At 47.8% G+C, this 21,901-nt stretch overlaps 7 protein-coding genes across 7 annotated transcripts; 3 read left to right on the top strand and 4 right to left on the bottom strand.

Annotated features, from left to right (window-relative positions):
- Window positions 1-39: 39 nt before the first annotated feature.
- On the bottom strand, window positions 40-1,287 carry L3040_006104 (uncharacterized protein; the record flags this gene model as incomplete). Its single annotated transcript, XM_007288459.1, has 1 exon — window positions 40-1,287. One exon carries the CDS (start codon window positions 1,285-1,287, stop codon window positions 40-42), a length of 1,248 nt encoding a protein of 415 aa, XP_007288521.1.
- A 5,092-nt stretch (window positions 1,288-6,379) lies between these two features.
- On the top strand, window positions 6,380-8,352 carry L3040_006103 (uncharacterized protein; the record flags this gene model as incomplete). The annotated part of the gene is made up of 5 exons (XM_066156487.1): window positions 6,380-6,479; window positions 6,529-7,173; window positions 7,283-7,341; window positions 7,452-8,162; window positions 8,221-8,352. The coding sequence occupies 5 exons, from the start codon at window positions 6,380-6,382 to the stop codon at window positions 8,350-8,352; spliced, it is 1,647 nt and encodes a 548-aa protein (XP_066011300.1).
- An 821-nt stretch (window positions 8,353-9,173) lies between these two features.
- Window positions 9,174-9,716, bottom strand: L3040_006102 (uncharacterized protein; the record flags this gene model as incomplete). Its single annotated transcript, XM_007288461.1, has 1 exon — window positions 9,174-9,716. The coding sequence occupies one exon, from the start codon at window positions 9,714-9,716 to the stop codon at window positions 9,174-9,176; it is 543 nt and encodes a 180-aa protein (XP_007288523.1).
- A 2,200-nt stretch (window positions 9,717-11,916) lies between these two features.
- On the top strand, window positions 11,917-14,265 carry L3040_006101 (uncharacterized protein; the record flags this gene model as incomplete). Its single annotated transcript, XM_007288462.1, has 6 exons — window positions 11,917-12,207; window positions 12,265-12,874; window positions 12,925-13,124; window positions 13,172-13,748; window positions 13,796-13,939; window positions 13,988-14,265. The coding sequence occupies 6 exons, from the start codon at window positions 11,917-11,919 to the stop codon at window positions 14,263-14,265; spliced, it is 2,100 nt and encodes a 699-aa protein (XP_007288524.1).
- A 710-nt stretch (window positions 14,266-14,975) lies between these two features.
- Window positions 14,976-17,459, top strand: L3040_006100 (uncharacterized protein; the record flags this gene model as incomplete). Its single annotated transcript, XM_066156474.1, has 8 exons — window positions 14,976-15,037; window positions 15,120-15,165; window positions 15,216-15,249; window positions 15,352-15,384; window positions 15,819-16,163; window positions 16,210-16,275; window positions 16,337-16,608; window positions 16,713-17,459. The coding sequence occupies 8 exons, from the start codon at window positions 14,976-14,978 to the stop codon at window positions 17,457-17,459; spliced, it is 1,605 nt and encodes a 534-aa protein (XP_066011299.1).
- Window positions 17,460-17,966: 507 nt separating this feature from the next.
- Window positions 17,967-18,921, bottom strand: L3040_006099 (uncharacterized protein; the record flags this gene model as incomplete). The annotated part of the gene is made up of 2 exons (XM_066156470.1): window positions 17,967-18,619; window positions 18,693-18,921. 2 exons carry the CDS (start codon window positions 18,919-18,921, stop codon window positions 17,967-17,969), a joined length of 882 nt encoding a protein of 293 aa, XP_066011298.1.
- A 1,474-nt stretch (window positions 18,922-20,395) lies between these two features.
- Window positions 20,396-21,366, bottom strand: L3040_006098 (uncharacterized protein; the record flags this gene model as incomplete). The annotated part of the gene is made up of 5 exons (XM_066156462.1): window positions 20,396-20,410; window positions 20,466-20,599; window positions 20,655-20,747; window positions 20,831-20,905; window positions 21,117-21,366. 5 exons carry the CDS (start codon window positions 21,364-21,366, stop codon window positions 20,396-20,398), a joined length of 567 nt encoding a protein of 188 aa, XP_066011297.1.
- Between the last annotated feature and the right edge of the window lie 535 nt (window positions 21,367-21,901).

Raw genomic sequence — 21,901 nt, 5'->3', positions numbered from 1 at the left:
AGCAAAGAAGCAGGAAGCGAGAAGCGGGATAATCAATAATTACCAGTGTCCACACATAATCTTGTCATCCTCTCGGAGCTCCACCGTCAGGGCGAAGCACACTCGGTGGACATTCTTCCCACATTGCTTCCGGCACCACACGATGTCCTCGCCCTCTTCGAAATCCATCAAGCAGGTCCAGCAGGGGTCGTCGTCGAGGGGTCTGCGTTTGACGACGCGGATGGCTGGTGGCTGGCAAGCAGTTGGCTGCTTGAGCCGTTCAGCCGGCACGGGGATCTGGGGAGCAGGAGCAACTTCTCTGGCGGGATTGCGGGCGGGAATGATGGGTGCTGCAGCCGGAAGGTCTGTAAGCCGGGCTTCGAATCGAGGTCTACGTTCCTCTCTGGCTGCCTCTTGATCCCGAACAAAGCCAGAAATTCTATCCGCCACTCCTCGGATGTCGAGGTTGGGGCTTTGTGGTGGTAGTCCCTGTTGAGGATTGGGGTTGAGCTGCAAGTGTGCTCCGGCTGGGTGTGGAGGGGGGTGGTACTGTTGTGCCTGGTCTGGGACGAGTCTGGTCTCGTGCTCAGATTGGGCATCGATTGTTCTACGATTGATGTAGTGTTGAGGGACACGGTCTGGCACTGATGGGTCAGACACGACACTCAATTCTTGTCGCTGGTCATCACGTCGTCGTCTTTCTGCTGCATCAGCCGCAAGATTGACACGAGCAGGTCTTGGCTCTGGCTGAACTGGTAGCGGAGCGGGTGCAACTTGAATAGCCTGTGGTCGAGGTGGACGAGGTGTTGAAGCTGGGCCTTGTTGAGGCAGTTCCACCCGTAGAGCAGATCCATGGGGAGCTGGCAGAGGGATAGGTTCTTCTTGAGGCTGAACGGGAGGCAATCGTATCCTCTGAGCTCTTGTCCTATCCCCTCTCACACTCGAGGCCAGCTTCGCAGCAACAAAAGCCTCGATGGCCTCTTTCCACGTCGTACCAACGGTGTCAGCCTGCGAGCGAGCTGGATTCTTGTGCCATCCCGGACAGCTGGTAAGTGTTGCCATCTGAATAAGTTCCCGTTCCATGCGCTCGCTCACGCCGTTAGAGGTAACATCGACCTGTGCAAAAGCGTCGAGCATCTGACAAACTTGGACTTTGCACTCCTTGCTAAAGAAGGTCTGGTAACATCGCCTCGGTAGCCCTCGAGGAACTCCTCTTTGCTTTCTTGGGGTGACCCAAGCGGTACATTGAATGAAGTCTTCGGAAAATTGGACCCCGAGAACTTCTCGAGGGTCCCAATAGACGGTCATCTCGAATAATCCTGTGGTCGAGATCGGATGTATGATTATGCTTATGAGGAGAAACAGATCTGGAAAATCCAGAAGGACGCTCTTGAAGAAGGCAGGAGGTTTTCATATTCAGATCTGTAACTTCCTTCGCCTAAAGCCTTTGTTGTCGTGCGACTCGATGCCACGCGAGAAGCCTAGTATCTTCCTCCCGCCTTTGACGAAATCAAGTTGCAGCTCAGACAGTTTTAAAATTAACGAATATTGGTGACTTTCGACACATTGCTGTTATTCTCGATTAATTGAATATACTCATTTGGTTTTTGCGCTGATTTGATTTAGAACCCTACTTTTTTTTTATAAAATGCTGTATTATCGTTTTCAATATCTTTTTCATTTGACAACAGTTCGATAGCCGATGATTACTTTTCTTGCCAAAAGCCCTTGCTTGAGCTCCTACCTTAAATAGAAAGCACAAGGCTAGCAAGATTGCGCAAAAGGACATCGATGGTGGCAACGTGCGAGCGACGAAGAGAACAAGCTTGCAAAGGAAGAGGATGATAGATTGAATCCCAGGTAAGCGCAGGAAGAGACATATATCTCTTTTCCACAGCGTATTCTAGTTGTATCCGGAATCTCTACGTCGACCATAAATAATCGTGCGGCCATCAATAGTCAATAGGGGGAGTAACGGTTAGCAACTTAGCAGATCTGACAGCACCAGATTTCCTACTTGCTTTTTCCGAAAAACACGCATGAATACGGTAGATCCGTCCACTTCGATGTCGAGGTACGTACACCCCTACCACTGCCAATCTAATAAAAGGGGGTTTACCCCTCTGCCGACACGCTCTTGGACGTGGGGAAAAACGAGGAAAAGCATAAAAAGCAGCGAGGTCTTTTGCAGGTTCTCACGAGATCTTGGCAACTTTTTTTTCTTTTTTTTCTCAAAAATTTCCCCCTTTTCCTGCGGAGTAGATATCAAAAGTAATACTCAGCTGTCAAATCTCAAATCGTAAATCAATATAGGAAGTGAAGATGGTTGAGATATTATATATATACAGACGGATTGAATCTTTCGATTATAATTTGCATCTCTTCTAAATACTCGGTTTTGGCTCTCTTTCGTAGGTACTCACCAGAATTCGCCAAACGACCTGCTTCAATATTACTCTCCCCCCACCTAAATAAAAAGTAATACTAGGTCTTTTGTGGGCCGATTCCAAGGGGTATAGCAGGGGGTAAAGAAAGGGGCAGTAGTGGGGTATAGAAGGGTTTTAAGCAAATTGAAATAGAGGCCACTTAACATGACTCATCTTTCGTGTCGCTTGGAATTCTTTCTTTTTGCTTAGAATTCTTATGTACTCGACTCGTTTTCAATCTATTGATAGCCAAAATAGATATTAATCAGTTATTGAATTCACCGATTCCTTTATAAAACAGCTTTTCTGCGACTTTTGCTTTTTCTTAAACACCGAAAAACGATGTATGCGCTCTTTCGATCCGATCGAATTTGAATTAAAACTGCTTTCGATTGGGATATGCCTCGGATGGTTCGAAAGAGATATCAAAAAGAGTATTCATTTATTTTTCGATAAATTCGAATAGCTTGCAATCGGCCTTTACATATTAAAAAAAATCGATGCAATCGACAACCGATTATTTCGTAATAAAGTTAGTGAGCCTCGAAACTAGTTTTAGCTTATCTTTTTTAGATTCATTTCATTTAAAGTTATACTTTTTTTTGGCTCTTAAACTTCAATTACAGTAGCTGATTACGAAGCCGAAGCTATCAAAACGGAATTTTGATCCTTTGGAAAGGGAAAATGAATCGCGAAAAAAAGGGGGATTTTCGAATGATCTAGCGATAATTGCATAACCATAACGATTTGCTCGAAAAGCTATGACTTGATCTCGGAAACGTCTTTAAAAATTAGCCTTCTCGAACGAGATTTAAGCTTATGGAAGTGTTACGGTCGTGGCAGGTCTTGTGCATGGCTCCAAGGATTGGATGGTTATACTTAGGATTAGTTAGCCGAGGTCACATCACATCCCGCCGTAGGGCATTCATGTACCGGTACTCTCGGCCCTGTATTATAGTTTTTCCCTCCTCGTCTTTCTTTCACACTACTTAGCGTACAGATTGGTACCTACTACAATACTACCTTTGTTCAGCCGTAACAAGAAGAGCGTCTACAGAAAGCTAGGTTACTGTCATAATCGAGAATGATCTGGACGCGGTTCAAAAGATCGATATCGATTCGAATATTTATAATATAGATATTCGAAGTAATAGTGAGACTTGACGTCGCAACTTTAAAGGCCCTTTCTTAAAGTGGGCGAAACAATTATGTCCCGCGTCAAATGCTATCAAAATCAAGCGAAAATCTAGTAAAATTTACGATTCCAATCGCGTGCATCTTAACGAATATTAAAGCTATAATGATAAAAATAATATAGTAAAATCGAGACACTCGTAAAGTGACGATATTTGAAAGACTTATGTATCAATATATGTTATAAACTACAAAAGAAAAGAAAATGTAGATTTCCAGGAGGATTATTAATCGATATTTAAAGATTTAATGCGCTTGCATCCAAACATAAAAAATGAAGCTATGATAATAAAAATTATATAACTAAATCGGCATACTCGCAACGTATCGATACATCAAGATTTCATATATTGATGTAAATTATCAAGCGTATAATTGACGGAAATAAAAGTTTTTAACGCTTTTTAAGAATTTTAACCATATGAATGCAGCAAAATCAAGCGGATCTTTTATTAAATAATAATATATTAGAATCCGAATAACACGTTAATCAATCATACTAAAGTATTAAAAACTAATAGCTTCCTATGGTCATATTATTCTACCAAATGAATTTTTAATTAATAAGCTTTTAGTATATTAAAAGAAATACATAATAATTTAATTTCCGACGCGGGACATAATCGTTTCACGGGACATACTAGTAGTAGTAATTGTTTCACGGGACATAATTGTTTCGCTTACTTTAAGGAAGGGCCCCTAAAGTTGCGACGTCAATTCACACTATTAGCCTTTTGAAAAGTTTCACGGTATAATTCATAACGGAAAAAAGCAGATCAAAATTTTTCGTAAGAAAAAGAGTAAGGTTTAATGGATTCGAAAAAGCATAACCATATAATATTATTGTAAGTATAAACTTAATCGAAAACAAAAAAGAGAAACTCGATTAACTTACGTAGTAGCAGCATGATACAGCAAAGCTTCTTGGTATCGATCGTTCGAAACGCAAAATAATTTATATCGGAAGAATATTTTAATGATCGATTAGCTTTTTTGTTTTTTGGAATTGAATTTAATCGAATATGTTTAGAGTAGAATAAAAAAGTATACTTAAAAACATATTTTCTGCTGGATCGCCGGTAGCGTCGTTCATTCCTAGCGTGCAGCGCACGTAGCTTCTTGCAATTGCAAAACTGTTAGTAAAAATAGTATCTGATTTCTGTCTGCTCCTCAAGGTTCAAGGGGGTGGATTACTTCTATACGATTGAAAGGAACCACGTGGACTAGGTAGCTACTACGTATATAATAGTACTACTATTTACACGGAAGTTGGGGGTCCCTGAGGGTATGCCACGCTAAGCGAGAGATGCCCATGTAAGCGAGGCATGCTCATCCGTAACCGAGCTGACCCCAACCAAGCAGGGTCGATATTGATGTACTGACATTTTCTATCTATTCACAACCCTTAATCGATTTCTTTTCAAAGACTACGAAAAAATATATCGAAAGCCACAAACGCTATTCATAATAGCTACTACTATATCGAATCTTTATACGAATCGTGGTAAAAGCGTTATCAAGCTAGTAGTATAATCGATGCTTAAGAAAGGCCAACTCTATACTGTACTAGATAAAATCTCAATCGGTGGATGTTTTCTTTATTCCGATTAGCTTAAAACCCTTGTATACTTTACTACTACCCCTGCTGTACCCCTTGCTACCACGGTACAGGCCTAAGTATTACCCCTCGATGGTGCCTCAAAAGTTTAGTTTCCACTTTAAGCCCCCTGGTTTCCCTACCCTCGAGGGGTAATACTTACGCCTGTACCGTGGTAGTAGTATATGCCCTGGAATCGGCTCTCAAAAGACGCAGTATTACATTTATTTAGTGGGGGGGTGGGGGGGGGGGGTGGAAGAGTAGTGGATCATGATTTCGCAATGCCTTAATACTACTACGTACTACCGTGAATTGAGTGCCGCTCTAGGCCATCCAATAATGCTTCCCTTGTGCGCGTTAACTTTAAAGTATAAAAGAGCCGGGCCGTCGGGAAGGAGAAGAAGCTTTTCGCAAAGTCGGTCTGTTGCAAGATCTCGAGGGGATGTACGGAGTAGATTTCAGAAAACAGCGAGTTAAGCGCCCTATTGATTAATTACTCCGTATTCTCATGATCTGCGGTATGCAAGAAGTGACGCAAAACATCTACCTCTTTTTTTTTTTTTTGACCCATATTTTTCGTATGACTTCGATGCGCTCTATGACTTCAATTCGAGCGCTTGAATATCGATAAGAAAGAAATATGGTAGAGTAAGAGTACCTAGAGACTACTACAAGATTACGGCAAGATTACCGCGAGACTATTGAACTTAGTGGCAACCCGACTGTATGGAGAGTCAGGTCATAAGGTGACTTTACGGAGAAGTTGTGCGGATTTGTATACTGTAGGGCAGCGAAACGGCTTGTACAACCGGGGACCGAGCACCCCCTTTGTTTCTACTTACAATTCGGGCCAGGCTTTACAATTCGGTGTTGAATCAGACGAGCTCTCCACGAGTCTTATTCCCCGCTTCGGAGATTTATCAACAAAAAAGGCAGTTCGCTACATTTATTCCACCAACCGTTTAAGCTTCAAAAAGAAGGGGCTGGGTTCCCTATGGACGGGTTTCTCGTTTAACTTCCGGACGAAGTTCTTCCTTCGTCGCCCTTGAACATACCACTACAGTAGGTTGTAGGAGTATAACATGTTTCCTACGGTCCCTTCAGATGAAGGAGTTTTTCCCTCTCCAGCACTTACTTCGCTATACGTTCATTGGGGTTTGGCAGCTCTTAAAACGATCTAAGTATGAAATTCCTCAAATCTTTTTTGTTGGCTGCTGTCAATCTGCCCTCGTTTGTCTTCGCGGCCTGGGGCTACACGGATAATGGAAGTGCATATGTCATTGGTAAGTCTTAAGTTCCAGATCGATCTGCCTACTTGCTTACGATTGACAGACACTGGAACCGCTCTTGTGTTCGCAGTGTCAAAGAGTAACGGAGACATCACTTCCATGAAATACAATGGTGTAGAGTACAACGGCTATGGGGGAAAGAACTCGCACGTGCAAAGTGGCTTGGGCGCATCTACCGTGACCATCCAACAATACACAACACCGGCGAACATCATCAAGGTGACAGTGGTATACGGTACCCTGATTCAGACATATATCGCAAGATATGGTAACGCCAACATTTACATGCTCACCAATAAAGGAGATGCCTCCGTTCCCGCTCTTCGCTACATCGTCAGAATCCCGCCAGGACGTCTTCCAAGGCCTCTTACAGATTCGGATTACTACGACCCAGGCTCTACAATCGAGGCTTCAGATATCTCTTTGAGCAGTGCAAACGGTTACACGAAATCGAAGCATTACCAGGGAAGCAACTACGGACGTACGATCGACTATGACTACGTGGGAAAGTCCACTTCAAGTGTCGGAGTGTGGCTCATCCGATCAAACCGTGAAAAGGCTTCAGGTGGACCATTCTTCCGATCTTTGACCCGTGGGTGCTCCCCGGATGCAGAGGATCTCTATGAGATTCTTTACTACAACATGGGTACAACTGATCCCGAACGCTGGGGCTTGCAAGGTCCTTACGGTATGTCATTGGAGAGAGAGTCTGATATTTTCTTTCGGATTAAGCCCATCTTATCCTTCTCCCGAAATAATTATAGCAAGGTAGTTACTGACTTCCCGGTGTCGTATAGTTCTCTCCTTCACCAACGGCGCTACCCCTAACACTGCTCTATTCGCTCGCAAAGCTGATGTAAGAACAACCGGTTTCCCCCTCTTTCCAGTGTATCCAGAATAACCTGCCCCTGAGACTAAGCCCGAGACACTCGAGTACGAAAGTTTGCTAACCTCTCGACTACCCAGTGGTCTTGGATGGACACGCTCGGTATCAAGGGATGGGTGCCCAATTCTGGTCGAGGAAGCGTTGCCGGTGTTGGAATCGCAAACATGAAGTCCGGCTACACCTACGTCGCAGCTCTCTCGAACTCCAACGCTCAGTATTGGGGAACTGCCAATCCAACTACAGGAGCTTTTAGCATTGCCAAGATTCTTCCTGGCACGTACACGTTGACGATCTACAAGGGCGAACTCGGAGTCTATACTTCAAGTGTCACCGTTACTGCCGGGGGAAAAGTAGCACTGAACACCATCACGCCAGCCGACGTATCCGATACCGTGGCCATCTGGAGAATCGGAGAGTGGGATGGAACACCCAAGGGCTTCACCAACTTCGACAAGACCCCTATGCTGCCAACATACATGCACCCTTCCGACAAGCGACTTGCATCATGGAACCCGCCCAACTACATCGTCGGCACCTCAACTGCTGTCGGCTCCATGCCAGGATACATATGGTCCGACGTCAACAATGGGCACCTGATCTACTTCAAGCTCTCGGCCGCTCAAACCGCAACAGCCCACACGGTCCGCATCGGCATCACCCAAGCCTACATCAACGGCCGTCCCCAGATCAAGATCAACGGCTGGACGAGTAGCATCCCTTCTCCGTCCTCGCAAGCCTCCACCCGCAGCTTGACGGTGGGAACCTATCGCGGCACCAACGCCATCTTCACTGCAAGTCCCCTCGCCTTCCTCCCACGATCCTCTCCTGTCCGCTCTAACAGATCTCCAGTACAACGTCCCAGCGTCGGCCTTCTTGGCTGCCGGTACCTTCAATGTCATGACCATCAACGTCGTCAGTGGCAGTTCGGGCACCGGCTACCTCAGCGCGGGTATCTCGATCGACGCCATTGACTTTCTCTGATTCTACCAGGAAGAAGACGTGGATGGGTACCCATGGGATGGGGTGCCACACACCGACTCCTACCTTCATAATTCATTTCCTTTCTTATGTATCTCTTGACCCTTGGGTCTCCGGAGGTCTATTCCTTTCTAGTTCTCCGCTATACCTGTACGGACGGACATATTTCAGTCGCCATGAGTTGCACGTTTCAACGTTTCAAAATTACGAATTTTATTTTCTCCGTCTCATCTTTAATTTAATTCAAGGCGATGTGCGCCGACTCTCAAGCTCAGCTCGAGTTCTTTCTGCGTTGGTGATGTGTTTTCGTCAGTCTGTACGGGGAACTAAATCCCATTGCCAAGTAATTGGGTGGTGATGGATGGCAGTGCTGACGGCTTCCTTTCCCTCGCTTACCTATGGGGCCCTGATAGGGGGCGCCTGGGTGTGTCATTTTTTCCATTCATATGTTTAGCGTCTGAATGTACGACGGTGAACATGGTGTTTCGGTCGTCTGTATTTATTCTGGGGTGTTTCTGTACATATCTACTTCGTTTTGGGGAACGGTGGGAAGGGATATCGAAACCAAACCAAGACGAGGAAGAAAACTTTAGCCATCGCAATTATCATAATTTACAACCAGGTAGCTCACTACCCGATACTTCGTACATGAAAAAGCTGCACTGGACGCCAAAACCGTTTCGAATCGCTTGAAGCACACGTCCAACTCCCTTAGCCAAACCAAAACGCACACGCGAACCGTCACGAGAATGCGAAAACCCTTCCGAAATGCAAACCCCTCTCTTGCCCTCGACAAGCAAAAGCACCGAAAAGGGCATCAGCGCTCATCTCTTGAAATAGTCAGACATCGAAGTCTTCTTGTCCCCATTCATGTTCTTCCCAGCCTTGGCGGCGAAATCCATTGCCTTGTTCGCGAGCCCGCCAAGTCCGGATTGCTTCCCTCCGTTCACACTCGCGTTGGCATTCTCGTAACCGTTTTGATACTGCTGTCCCTGCGGCTGGCCATACTGCGGCTGTCCATACGGCTGCTGTTGATACGGCTGCTGATACGGTTGCTGCTGGTAATACGCCGGCGGTGCCCCACCACTGCCGCTCATCTTCTTGTCGTCCTGCTCATAGTAGTTCGGGTTCTGATCATTGTATGATTTGATTTCACCCTGGCCTTGGGGAGGCGGCGGAGGAGGAAAGTATTGCTGCTGTTGGTTTGGGTGTTGGTTCGGGTAGTTTGAGGGAGGAGCGTAGTTCTGGTTGTAGTTGGATGAGGAGGCGGCCTGCTTTTCGGCTTGGCGGCGCTCGTTTGATTTGGCGATTTTGTTGACGGCGTAGATGCCGGCGCCACCTACGATGGCGGTCTTGATGAGGCCCATAGTGTGTTGAGTGTTGAGTGTTGGAGAATTTGGGTGTTAGAGCTGTATTGGCGGGAGGTTTCTGACTGGTATCGTTTAGGTAGGTGAAATGAGAGTTGTTGCTGGCAAGATATTCTACAGGATTCAGGTGATTCTTGCTTGCATGAAAAGAAAACTCGGGAGCCCGGATGAGCCTATCTTATAGTAGAAGTTCGATGTTTGAGGAAGTCATGGCGCAGCTGCTCATTCGGATCCATGCGCTGTTTTGATTGGAAGACTCGTTTAGCAGCTCGTGGCCAAGCAGACGTCTGACATTGAGCGTGTGCCACTGCCGTGAGTTATAAATAAATAACAACATATTTCTGATGTATATATTCAGCGCCGGCAACCTCGCCGAAACACGGTAGGCGAAGCATGAGATCAGTTGGCACCAGGCCAGAGCCCTTGAGAGAAAAGAGAGAAAAAAAAAAAAGACAAAATAGCAGAGACGTAGAAATATATATGATCGTCGGCTACCATGAATTTGATTTGTAAAAAATCACGTCCTGGCGCAGGGACAGTAAAATTTGCCCCTTTATAATGCATAGAAAATCAACCTACTATTATATCGTAAGTATTTATGTATAGAAAGATATAACGTTTTGAGTTTGATACTAATCAAATAATCAAGTTTTAATTATAAGTTGTTATTCTTTTATTGTGTTGGGTTAAAGTAGTAAAAATAGTACTTTTAGTATACTTTTATTGTACTTTTCGACTCCTACTGGTCCGTGCATTGAAGGGAGTATATGTCAGAATTGCCGTGTTAATACTAGAATAAGCGAAGAACACGAAAATCGGACTTTTACTAAAACCTATTAAAAGAATACGTGTACCATCGCTAACTCTTATTTAATAGTTAATGCTTTTTGTAATATGATAGATTAGATCATTCATTTTCGATCTGTGGAACATTTTTTCTTAATTAAGGTTGTGTATGTTAAGATATCTGAAGCAGACATGTAAAATTGAATTATTTAGGATAGCTTTTGGCTATATTTTCACTATATTTTAATGTATTTGGTCACCACAGATGAGTGCATCTCTATATTCTTAATTCACGTCTGCAAAGTAAAGTTTTCTGAGCTTATAGATATTTCTTTCTTCTTTTTTGTATTAGTAGTTGTTCTTTAATAGGCGGTATACCGTTACTGTCCCGCCTTGGTGGTGCGACAGGACGGGATTTTTTACAAATCAAATTCAAGGTAACCGACGATTATAACATAAAAATTCGAACCCTCTATCTTCCGTAGACATTCGGTTTTTGGAGAGCTTCTTGATAAGATCCGACCATGGCAGGGGATGGATAGACAGTATACGTGTTATGTTCTACACTTATAGTTGGTTGCAGAACACATCGCTCTCCCTCTTCGAAGTATCCTTGATGAGATAGGGTATTGACTTGAATCTTCCCCGTGTTTTTATATGTCATATGACGCGTAGGGATCAAAGCGTATTCATTACTGCAGGACGGAATGCAATTTAACAGGTCATGGCCTGGCCGGCTTCCCCATGGCTGACCGACAGGAAGCCATTCCCAGCAGGAAAAGGTAGCGATGGCCCGCCTCCCTTAGTTGTAATACCTATAGCAGCGAACTCAGCTTCGCATTGACGAGGGGGAGCACTGACTGAATGAAGAACGCCGAGTACAGGTTGAACATTGTTTTCACGATACGGAGTACAGTAGGTTGTTCATGAAGTTGCAGGGCAAAAAATGTCCAGCCACGCAATCCGGAGTGGCTCCGCCTGGGGCTCAACTTGGGGGTAATAGAGGTTCAGTCGGTCAAAATCCCGATAAATCCAGAGATTCAGATGTTTAGATGTTGAAATGTTCATCCGATAAAAAGAATCTGGGACGCAAGTCAATTGCGTGCTTGTCGTGTTCGCTCGTAATTGAATATCCGACGAGCGAAAATATCGAAGTGAAAAGTGAAGCTACAAAGAAGTTGCAGGGGTCTGATCTCCCGACGTTTGCCGCGCCACGATACCTCCCTACTCGTCGAAATACCCATCTGCATATCTATTTCGAAACTGACCTACATATGCCTTCCACCTCTTCCCTCCTCCCACCTCTTTTCTCCTCCCACCTCCTCCCTCCTCCCTCCTCCCTCCTCCCTCCTCCCCACACCCTCATCCCACCGCAAAACCATTCCGTTGCTGAAACAAGATATATTAAGCAGCCATGGCAGACGAGAACCCCGACCGCATCCTCTCTGAGCCTCCGGACTCATCAAATACCCAACGCGACGGGACTGGAAGCACCGGGACACCACCACCACCACCCAATGTCACGGCTACTACCACTGCCAGCACTGGCGACGACGTGTCTCCTGTCAATGGCGACTCGAGCACCGATTCTGCGCCCCCGCCAGCTGTCGATCCAAATGCAAAGGCCGTACACGAAGTCGTCAACTCGGAAATTGGAATATCGACCCTCTTGAATCGTCTCAAGCAGAGCATAGCTTCCGCAAAAGTAAGCCTTTTCCACCCCTTGAATCCTGAAGGCCTTCGTGCTAACCAGATTCCCTAGGAGTTTGCTACGTTTCTGAAGAAGCGTGCAGCCCTTGAGGATGAACATTCGAACGGGATGAAGAAGCTTTGCAGGGTTACAGCGGAGAGCATTCGGAGACCAGACCACCGGCATGGCTCATTTCTACAATCTTATGAAGAGGTCATGACGATTCATGAGCGCATGTCAGATAACGGGGCACAGTTCGCAATTTCTTTGCACCAGATGCACGACGACCTGGGGGAGATAGCCACGAACATGGAGCGGGGACGCAAGCAGTGGAAGACGACTGGCTTGACAGCTGAACAACGAGCTGCCGACGCAGAGGCAGCTATGAAAAAATCCAAAGCCAAGTATGACTCGTTGGCTGAGGACTATGATAGAGCCAAAACTGGGGACCGTCAACAGACCAAGAAGTTTGGCTTGAAAGGGCCGAAGTCTTCGGCACAGGTTGAAGAAGACCTATACCGGAAGTTAAAGGCTGCAGATGAGGACTATGCGTCAAAAGTGCAAACGGCACAGAATCTGAGGTCGGAATTACTGGCAAAGACAAGGCCTGAGACTGTGAAAGCCCTCGAGGACTTGATCAATGAATGCGACTCGGCGTTGACACTTCAAATGCAGAAGTTTGGTAGGTGGCAGTTCTCAAAAGACGGACACCAAGGTCTAACCTCGCTCCAGCATCATTCAACGAGAAGCTCCTTCTCAGCAATGGACTCAATATCAGCCCACTCAAGGGAAATGAGTCCATCAGCAAACCTCGTAGTCTTCGGGAAGTTGTCCATGCTATCGACAACGAGAAAGACCTTAGTAAATATATTAGCGGCTTCGCCAGCCAGGTACCTCCTCGGACCTCGGAGATTAAATATGAAAAAAATCCGGTATGTTACATTCCGAAATTTTCCTGACGTATATTGACTAGCCCTAGGTGTTGAACAACCCAGCGCCAGCCCAACGTCATTCAGATACTACCGCGTCTTCTAGATCGCAACAACAAGGCCTACCACCCCAGTCTATGGGAGTGACTCAGTCATCACAGCAGACACACATGAGCCACCCGTTCAACCAGCATCCGCCCACGCCTGCACAAGGACCTAATTCTTCAATGCAGCAGTACGGTACAGCACCGCCTGGAGGCCCAATTCGTGGTACATCCTATGGTTCTGGCCCTATGGGCTCCAGTGGTCCCCCCCAGCTATCTTCTCTCCCATTCCAAAACTCGCCACCTCCTTCCCAGCACCAGTCCTATCACCCGTCTGCTGTAGCTACTCAAGCCCCTTACTCCGGACCTCCTCCCACTCTCAGTATAGTCAATCTACCACCACTAAAGCCGGTCTTCGGTTTGAGCCTGGAGCAGCTGTTTGATAGAGATGGGTCGGCAGTACCTATGGTCGTATACCAGTGTATACAAGCCGTGGATCTTTTTGGACTAGAGGTCGAGGGCATCTACCGACTTTCTGGAACTTCTTCACATGTATCCAAGATCAAGGCACTGTTCGATAATGGTAATTCTCATCTTCGAATTTCTCACTGCGAAGCTAATATGCTACAGATGCCTCAAAGGTAGACTTCCGCGACCCTGCAAACTTCTTCCACGACGTGAACAGTGTTGCTGGTCTTTTAAAGCAGTTCTTTCGTGATCTTCCTGATCCACTGTTAACTGCTGAGCACTATGCCGGTTTCATCGAAGCTGCCAGTCAGTATCTACTTTTCTTCTTAGCCCCATGTCACTAACATGCTACAGAAAATGAAGATGACATAGTTCGCCGCGACTCGTTACACGCCATTATCAACAGTCTTCCGGACCCCAACTATGCGACGCTTCGCGCACTGACATTGCATCTCAACCGTGTCCAGCAGAACTCGCCTGTAAATCGGATGAACGCTAGCAATTTGGCCATCGTCTTCGGACCTACTCTTATGGGTGCAAGCACTGGACCGAATATCCAAGATGCAGGCTGGCAAGTTAGGGTCATCGATACGATACTTCAAAACACCTACCAGATCTTCGATGATGACTGAGTAGTCGAGCTTTGATTTGGACGAGCGAGAGACGCGGATTTATTGATGTAAATTACGGCTGGTTTTGGGTTTCGGAGCGACGCGACTACCAATGAGAGCAGTCCGGTTTGGGCAATTCAATAGTGAAGTTTGGTTTGAATCATGTCGTTGGTATTGATTGGGCTTTGAGTATCTTCGGGAGTGGCTCTATCATCCCTGTTCTGTAGCTACCTGATTTAGGTAGGGCATTGGTTCTAGTTGATCAGCTCAGTGATACCGTATCAGTTCACGGCACCGAGGAAGACCAACTAACAGGCGTCTTTGAAGAAGGAAATGGGTTCAAACACAGATAGGACTCACCCGCGACGAGGTAAAGCAGTGAAAATAACCAACCGTTCTCCGTACAATCAGAGACTGGGAATTGTGAGGAGAGAAGCGAGTGAGTACCTAGACCGGACAAGAGTGGATGTGGGTGGAAAGAGAAGAAATCGATCCCGGTCAATCTAGTCATGTGGCCAGTCATGTGGTTTCTTGCCAGGATCAGCTCTTGAGCTAGACCTCATTATGGTGCAGGCCTGCGATTAGCTTTTTCTCTGTTCTTGGTTATAGAAAAGGCCGCGACATCTTCACATTTTCCCACCATTATCGTCTCATTGCTCTGAGTCGGCGGCTTGACACTTACTTCTCTCATCTCCTGCAAATTCTATCCGCTTGTCTTCCAAAGCTTCAACATGAGCCAGCCATCTACCCAGGCAAGCAATGCCATCATCTACCTTACTTATGGTGGCTTCCTGTACGTACCTCCATCTCGGACCTCAGCGTTATTGAAGATAAGTAGGATATTGGGATGTTACGGGAGCTGACCAAACATGCAGAGTGATGGGCTGCTATGTCGCCTGGAAACTTCGCCACCAGACAACGGTAGTTTCATCTCGAAGAAAACACCTCCAACGAAGCTCACGATGAACCAGGGCGAATTTCTCTCCTCCAACAGGACTCAAACTGGTTAGAATACAAAGCCTTCGTCACCACAGCTTCGGCTATCACGTGACGATGATCCTCGAGACTCATCCCCTTTCATAATGAACTCAGGCTAATGTGAGACAGCATTGCCTTTGGCTTTGAACTTCATCGCGGCTTGTTAGTACTCCGCTTGTAACAATCATGGAATCAAAACGCGGCAGCCGATCAGAACGCCCACCCAGCAAACGCAAGCAATATAGATGAGTGAGAGATCTTCAATAGAAGACTAGTGTGAAGAGGTTCGTATCTTACAACATCGCTGGTCCTTCTTTTCGGCTCTCTCTCTCTCCATATCTTCTCGGGATACAGGTAGAGAGTGTTTGAATCAGAGGACCAGCGCGGCTTCACTACGGGCGCGGATTCGACACAGCTACCAAGGATCCAACTCTCGAACAAGAGAGATCCCCGGTCCTGTGAAGAAGAAGCTGAGATTGCACCGTGAATACTCGATCAAGTTAATGCTTGCGTGGGAAAGTGTCTGCCGCTTTGAATCCCCCCCCCCCCCTTCCTCTTCAGAGCCTCAGCTAATCTAGATTCTTCACCCTTTTCAGCCCTCGGATCCAGCATCCTCTTCTCTTATCCGCAACTTGCAACCATCGTTGGTGTTCAGGGCGTGATCATATATGCTATCTCATCAGCTGCCCCATTGTTGGTCTTTGCATTCTTGACGCCGATCATCAGGAAAAAGTGTCCTGAAGGATTCGTGTTGACGGAGTGGACGAGGCAGAGATATGGCGTCGTTACGGCCATCTATCTATCATTTATGACGATGGCTACAATGTTTTTGTATATGGTGGCTGAGCTATCAGCGCTACAGCAGATTATGACTGCGTTGACGGGGATGGATGGGCTTCCAATGGTTATTGTGCAGTGTGCGGTGACTACTATTTACACATGTAGGTATCCTTTACCTGGATTTTGCTCAAGACTGACAGTTTAAAGCTGTCGGAGGATTCAAGATTTCGTTCATCACGGATAACATTCAAGCTACAATGGTTATCAGCCTTAGTAAGTATCTCCTCCCTTCTTCTCTGAGGCTTGAGAAAGACACTGGTTCACACGCTTCTAGTTATCATCGCCACAATTACCATCGGTGTCCAGACTAAAATCGATAAATCCCTCAGGGACAATTCCGTACTCCTCGAGCCCAGCAAACTGGGCTGGCAGCTTCTCTACATTCTCCCGGTATCTATCATCACCAACGTCTTCTTCCTTTCCAGCTTCTGGATCCGTGCCTTCGCCGCCAAGACCGACAGGGACCTCTGGACTGGAGTTACCATCGCCACGCTCGTCGTCCTAATCATCTTGACTCTCGTTGGTGTCACAGGCCTTATCGCAACTGTACGTGCACCCTCTTCCTCGTCGTGGCTCTTCGGATCCGAAATTTCATAACCGCATTCCTCGACACCAAAAATTTAGACATTTGAAAGCTCACATGTATGTAGTGGTCCGGGGCCTACGATCCTACCAACCCGGATCAAGACGGCAGCATAGCTTTCTTCCTCCTCCTTGAGAGCCTTCCCACGTGGACCATCGGCCTCATCCTCGTGATAGTCATATCCATGTCGACCGCGGCCTTCGACTCTATTCAGTCTGCCATGGTCTCGACGGCCTCCAACGACCTCTTCCGCAACAAGCTCAACATCTGGTTCATCCGCGCCTCTGTCGTCCTGCTCATCTTCCCCGTCGTCGTCATTGCCCTTAAGAGCCCCTCCGTCCTGCGAATCTATCTCATCTCTAACCTCGTCTCCACCTCGACCATCCCTGTGCTGGTGCTGGGACTGATGGATCGCTTCTATTGGTGGCGGGGCTTTGAGGTCGTAGTTGGTGGGCTCGGCGGATTGCTATCGGTGTTCGTCTTTGGGACGATTTATTTCGGAGATGCGGAGCAGGGTGCCAATCTCCTTATCATTGATAGTGGCTTGTTTGCCAATGATTGGAGCGTATTCGGGGCGTTTGTGGCGGCGCCTGTTGGGAGCATCTTGTGGGGGTTCGGTGCACTTGCTGTAAGGCTGGGTTACAGATTCGTCGAAGCTAAGGTCAAGGGCCATCGTTTCGATGCCTTGGATCGCCCTGCTTATATGCAGGAGCGGGCGGAGGGCGTGACCGACTATGTTGATGACCACGATGAGGTCCACAGCGATGCTCCGGCTGGACTTGTTGCTGTTGATTACAAGAGCAAGTTTTTCTAAGCGAGCAAGTGGAAATAAGGGGTTGTTGACTAAGACCCCAGCGTGGAATCTCGCATATTTTCTTGCTTGGTTGACGACCAAGAAGCAGTCGATATTGTGGAGTGAAGCGAGGAGTGGATGATGCGAAGCAGGGGAAGGGTGGTCTACATTTCCATGTGGTTTAGTGGATCTTTCGGATCCGGTGAAGATGTTGATCGTTAGAGTTGAAATGGAGCTTATATCGTCTTTGAAGTTATACTTGGTTACCATGCGGTCTTGATCTACATGCTACAAATCACCCCAGATTGTTCAGCAAAACACCCTTCTTATAATAAAGCGTATAATTTCTGGAGTGGAGCCAGGATTTGTCTTCTGAACTCTCTCATGTCTAGTAAGTACGTTGTACATAATCAAGTGCCTGCTCTTCAGCACCACATTTTCCTAGCCTAATGTACATTTTACAGCGGCCCCGAAATCCACACGCTCGAGATTTTCTTGCCACTGTGCCACCGCCGCAATGATCGACCCCTAATCAAGTATCCTGCCAGCCTTCTTGTCCCATTCTACCAAGTCCTCCAAAGTTGTCTCTTTCGTCGTCCCCCACACCTGCCACGGCCCCTCCGACGAATCCCTCATAATCCTCTGCAAGACCACAAACTCCGTGACGTCCTTCTCCCTCCCACTCCCATCCACGACCTTGCCCCCGACCGTCCTCGTCAGGCGCTGCCTACTCCTCACCCTCACAACAGCCTGTCTCACGGAATTCCCCTCTAGCTGCATCTTGCCCCCGCGATGAGAAATCACCTTCGGCCCGCCCAGATATTTCACCAGCTCCCACTCGACCCTCTCGCTCCTCGGGCGACTCGCAATCCGCGCCCGGAAGCTCTCAAAGATGCCATCGGTGCAGATCTTGCGCAGCGCCGGCAGGTTGCCCTCCGCGAACGCCGTGTACATCTGCTGGTGCAGGGCGAGGGCCGTCGGGGCGATGGCGCGGCGCTGGATCTTGAGGCTGCGGTTCCAGAAGCGCCGGCCCTGCTCGCGCGGGGACGTGGCCCAGAGGACGTACATCGACACGCGGTCGCGGAAGCGGATCTTCAGGTGTCGCCATAGCAGGCTGGCGAAGACTCGGGGGGTCTTGAGCGGGCTGGGGTAGTTTCGGCGGGAGGGCGTTACGAAGGTTTCTGCAGGGCGCCGGTTAGTTCGTAGGCTGGTGCTGGGAGGGAAACGAGTGAGAGAAAGAGGAGGGAGGCGTGCCTTCAAGCAGTCCAAAGTCTGAGGCCAGCGTCACTTGGCCCGCCTGTTCTTTCTGGGCGACTCGGAGACTTCTCTGTGGTGCTTGCCGGGGCAGCTGCTGCTGGCTTCTGTCTTTAGGGAATTGGCGGAGGGGAGTCTGAGAAAGACATCTTTGGGGAGCAGAGTGTAGGAAAGAGGAAGGCGATGCTCGTAAGGCTGTAAAGATCGGGCGCCGGAGGGATTGTACCATGGTGGGCGAGGACAATGGCGAGGGGATGCTATCGTGGTTGTCGCGAACATCCGAAGTTTTTTTTGGGAACAAATGATCGGCCAAAATGCTGGACTCCCAATGGCTGGGACTGTATCCCTGCAAGATTTTTCAGATTGGCGTCATCAGCGATTGTAGGAGTCGCGGCGATAATAAAAAGATATAGTGTCAGCCCAGCAACCTTCTCTTCATGCTAGCTTTATGTCCGGTGCTTTTTTCTAAAAAAAAACAAAAAAAACCACCCCGCGTACCTTGCAAGTATGGCTGTGGAACTCTCCTTTCGTACTATAACTCGACATCATCTTGGACCACAACACAACATCGAAATCCATTTCCCCTCTCGACCTCCTCGCAACTCCCCTTCCTAATACAATATACACACAAACCCAAGATCCGCTCTCCCGAACCAACTGCTCTCTGCGGTTCCCCTTCCACCTACCTACCTATCCACCCGACTGACTGACTACCCACCCTCGAAGTGTCCCCCAACTCCTCCTTTGCCCCCTACTCCATCTGCTTCCCCCCTCTTGCCTCTACTCCCCGCCGAATCGACACCCCGCGCGGCCAGACCACGCTCCCTCGGCCCCACGCCCTCGCGTCGCCGTTCTGCTCAGAGTAGAGAAGCGCTGGCACTTCCCTCTGCTATTCTACCGCGGCGCCAGCTGTGTGGTGTGATATGCGCTGACGTTTCTGCGGGAGTTGCTGCCGCTGGCAGGGGATCTGGAAGTATGGGCGTTGAATTGGGAGGTTCTTCTAGGGGGATGGGGGGGGACGGAAAACGCGCAAAAGAAGTGCAAAACATTGGGGGAAAAAAGACATAAGCTGTTACTTGGGAGTGCTGTTCGTCGGCATGGATCACTTTATACTTTACGACTGCCTAATGTCTCGCTGGTGCTTTACCCCTCAGACGATTAAAACCCTGTTCCGATATTCGAATTTGCAAGTTTGGGATCGAAACCGGTAAGGTTGTAGTGGGAATGATAGGAGCAGCAGGGCGAGATCCGTAGCTAGCTCCCTAAATACTGGAATCCGGGATGGCAGGCTTTAGGGGATGAATAAAATCACAATCAGACTCATGCAAATGATCGAGATTCGTGTATTAGTTCCATTATCATTGCCGAATCTACGCCCAGCCTGTGCAGATACAAGCAAGACCAGGCCAGACCCTCTGCTGAATACACATGTGCTGTAAAGAGCAAAGCAAAGCCCCAATGCAATAACAGCAGGAGCGCGGAAAGCAAGCATAAGACACCATCGTCCCACTAGAGCCCATGTCATCATTGCGTTCTTGTGAAGAATGCGGGTATCAATCGAAAACGCCCATGTTCGAAGTAACGTCGTAAACGAGACGAGGCAAGAAGTTGTGAAAGGAAAACGGCGGCAATCCGTGCAGACAGACTTCTATCGAAGGTTCTCGTGTGGGTGACGGCAGATGGGACAGGTATCGATTGGTCGCTTAGAAACCATGAACCTGGGACACGGATTGTGAGTTTTCTAGTCGTAGGCCGAGGGGGGAATAGCTGTACCTTGATAGTCTTGGCGTCAAGCTCCAGACCCTCTTTCTTGTCCGTAAGGAACTCTTGAACATCCTTGCGCTGGTCGCCCTGGAGCTGTATCACCTCTCCCATCTCAGTATCGACGACAATGGTGCCATTGCAAGCTATTCGGGATTAGTGATCGAGTTTCAAGTTTCCTGGTGATCTCGAGCTGCTCACCAAACTTCTTCTTGATGACCTTGAGGATCTTCTTCTGGTCGAATTTTTTGGGCAGACCTTGGACAGTCGTCAAAGTCTTACGACCATTGCGCTCTGTGGCGGACAACCGAGTCAGCAGGCACACGTGGCCTTGCGAGGAGGGGCTGTGCCGTGTACAAGGCGAGAAGTGGACTTACGCTGGATACGGATGTGGATGTAGTTCTGCGACTGCTTTGTTTCTCCGGTATCTTCGTCGGCTTCGGCGAAGGGGTCTGCAGAACGAGAGATGTTAGTTGCGGGTCCTCTGAAGCTCCTGCGATGAAGCTCCTGCGATTAGGCTTCTGCGATAGGATAGTAACTTAGGATAGGAACTGAGGGCTCGAAGGGAAGGGAAAGGTGAGGTTCCTGGAGGATCCGTGGCGAGCGCAGCCTTCTCGTGGGGCAAGCAAGCCCTGCTTAAGAATCAGGAGGGATAGGACTGACCGAAGGTCTTGAGGTTTTCGATTGACATAAACTCGGTAGTGTTCCTGTACTCTGGGCTGGGTTTGTTGTTGGAGGAGTTGAAGAGCGATACTGGTGTCGCTGGAGAGGAGTAAGGTTGTTTGTTGGAGGTGGTGGTAGTGGTGAGTGGAGATCTGGATGACGAAGGTTCTGCGAAGTTGAGTTGAGGTCGGAGGGGGACGTCGAAGGGTGGGGAGATGACTAAGCTAAAAGAACCGTCGGCCTCAGGCATCATCGACCGGATTGATCCTACAGGATGTGAGTCACTCTCTGATGCCATTCAGTTAATTATGAACTGACAACAATTGATCAACCTTCTCCGCTCGCATTGAATACGCGTTGGGATACTCCCAGGTTTGCAGATTTGACGTCACGTATTCGGGGCAGTTATAAAAACAGGCTTGCCCCATGAGCCAGCCTCACAGTCCAAGCTTATCAAAGTCCTTCGACAATTGTGATATGTTGTACAAGAATGGCGTGTTGAGCGTTGTCCATCATAGCTATCACAGGAGGTTACCAATTCCGGTACCCGCATAACAGGCTACTCAATACCTGCATGTCCTGATCTCAGATATTATTCATAGGAAACAAAGCCAACCAACCCTCTTTCTTGAGAGCGATCTATGGTCAATGATAGACTGAATACCATGCAAGCAAGCCGTCCAGATGCCAGGGCGTTTTGCAGAGTAGTATCCTTCCACTCCGGGCGCACACTCTCAAGCTTCTCAAGCTCAGAAAGACCTGCATCAACCGCGCGCACATGTTCT

The sequence above is a fragment of the Drepanopeziza brunnea genome, assembly GCF_022702325.1.
Source record: "Drepanopeziza brunnea f. sp. 'multigermtubi' strain 214-2 chromosome Unknown ctg10, whole genome shotgun sequence".
NCBI classification, from domain to species: Eukaryota; Fungi; Ascomycota; class Leotiomycetes; order Helotiales; family Drepanopezizaceae; genus Drepanopeziza; species Drepanopeziza brunnea.
The sequence above is the reverse complement of the archived record's forward strand: the minus strand, read 5'-3'. Positions and strand labels throughout refer to the sequence as shown.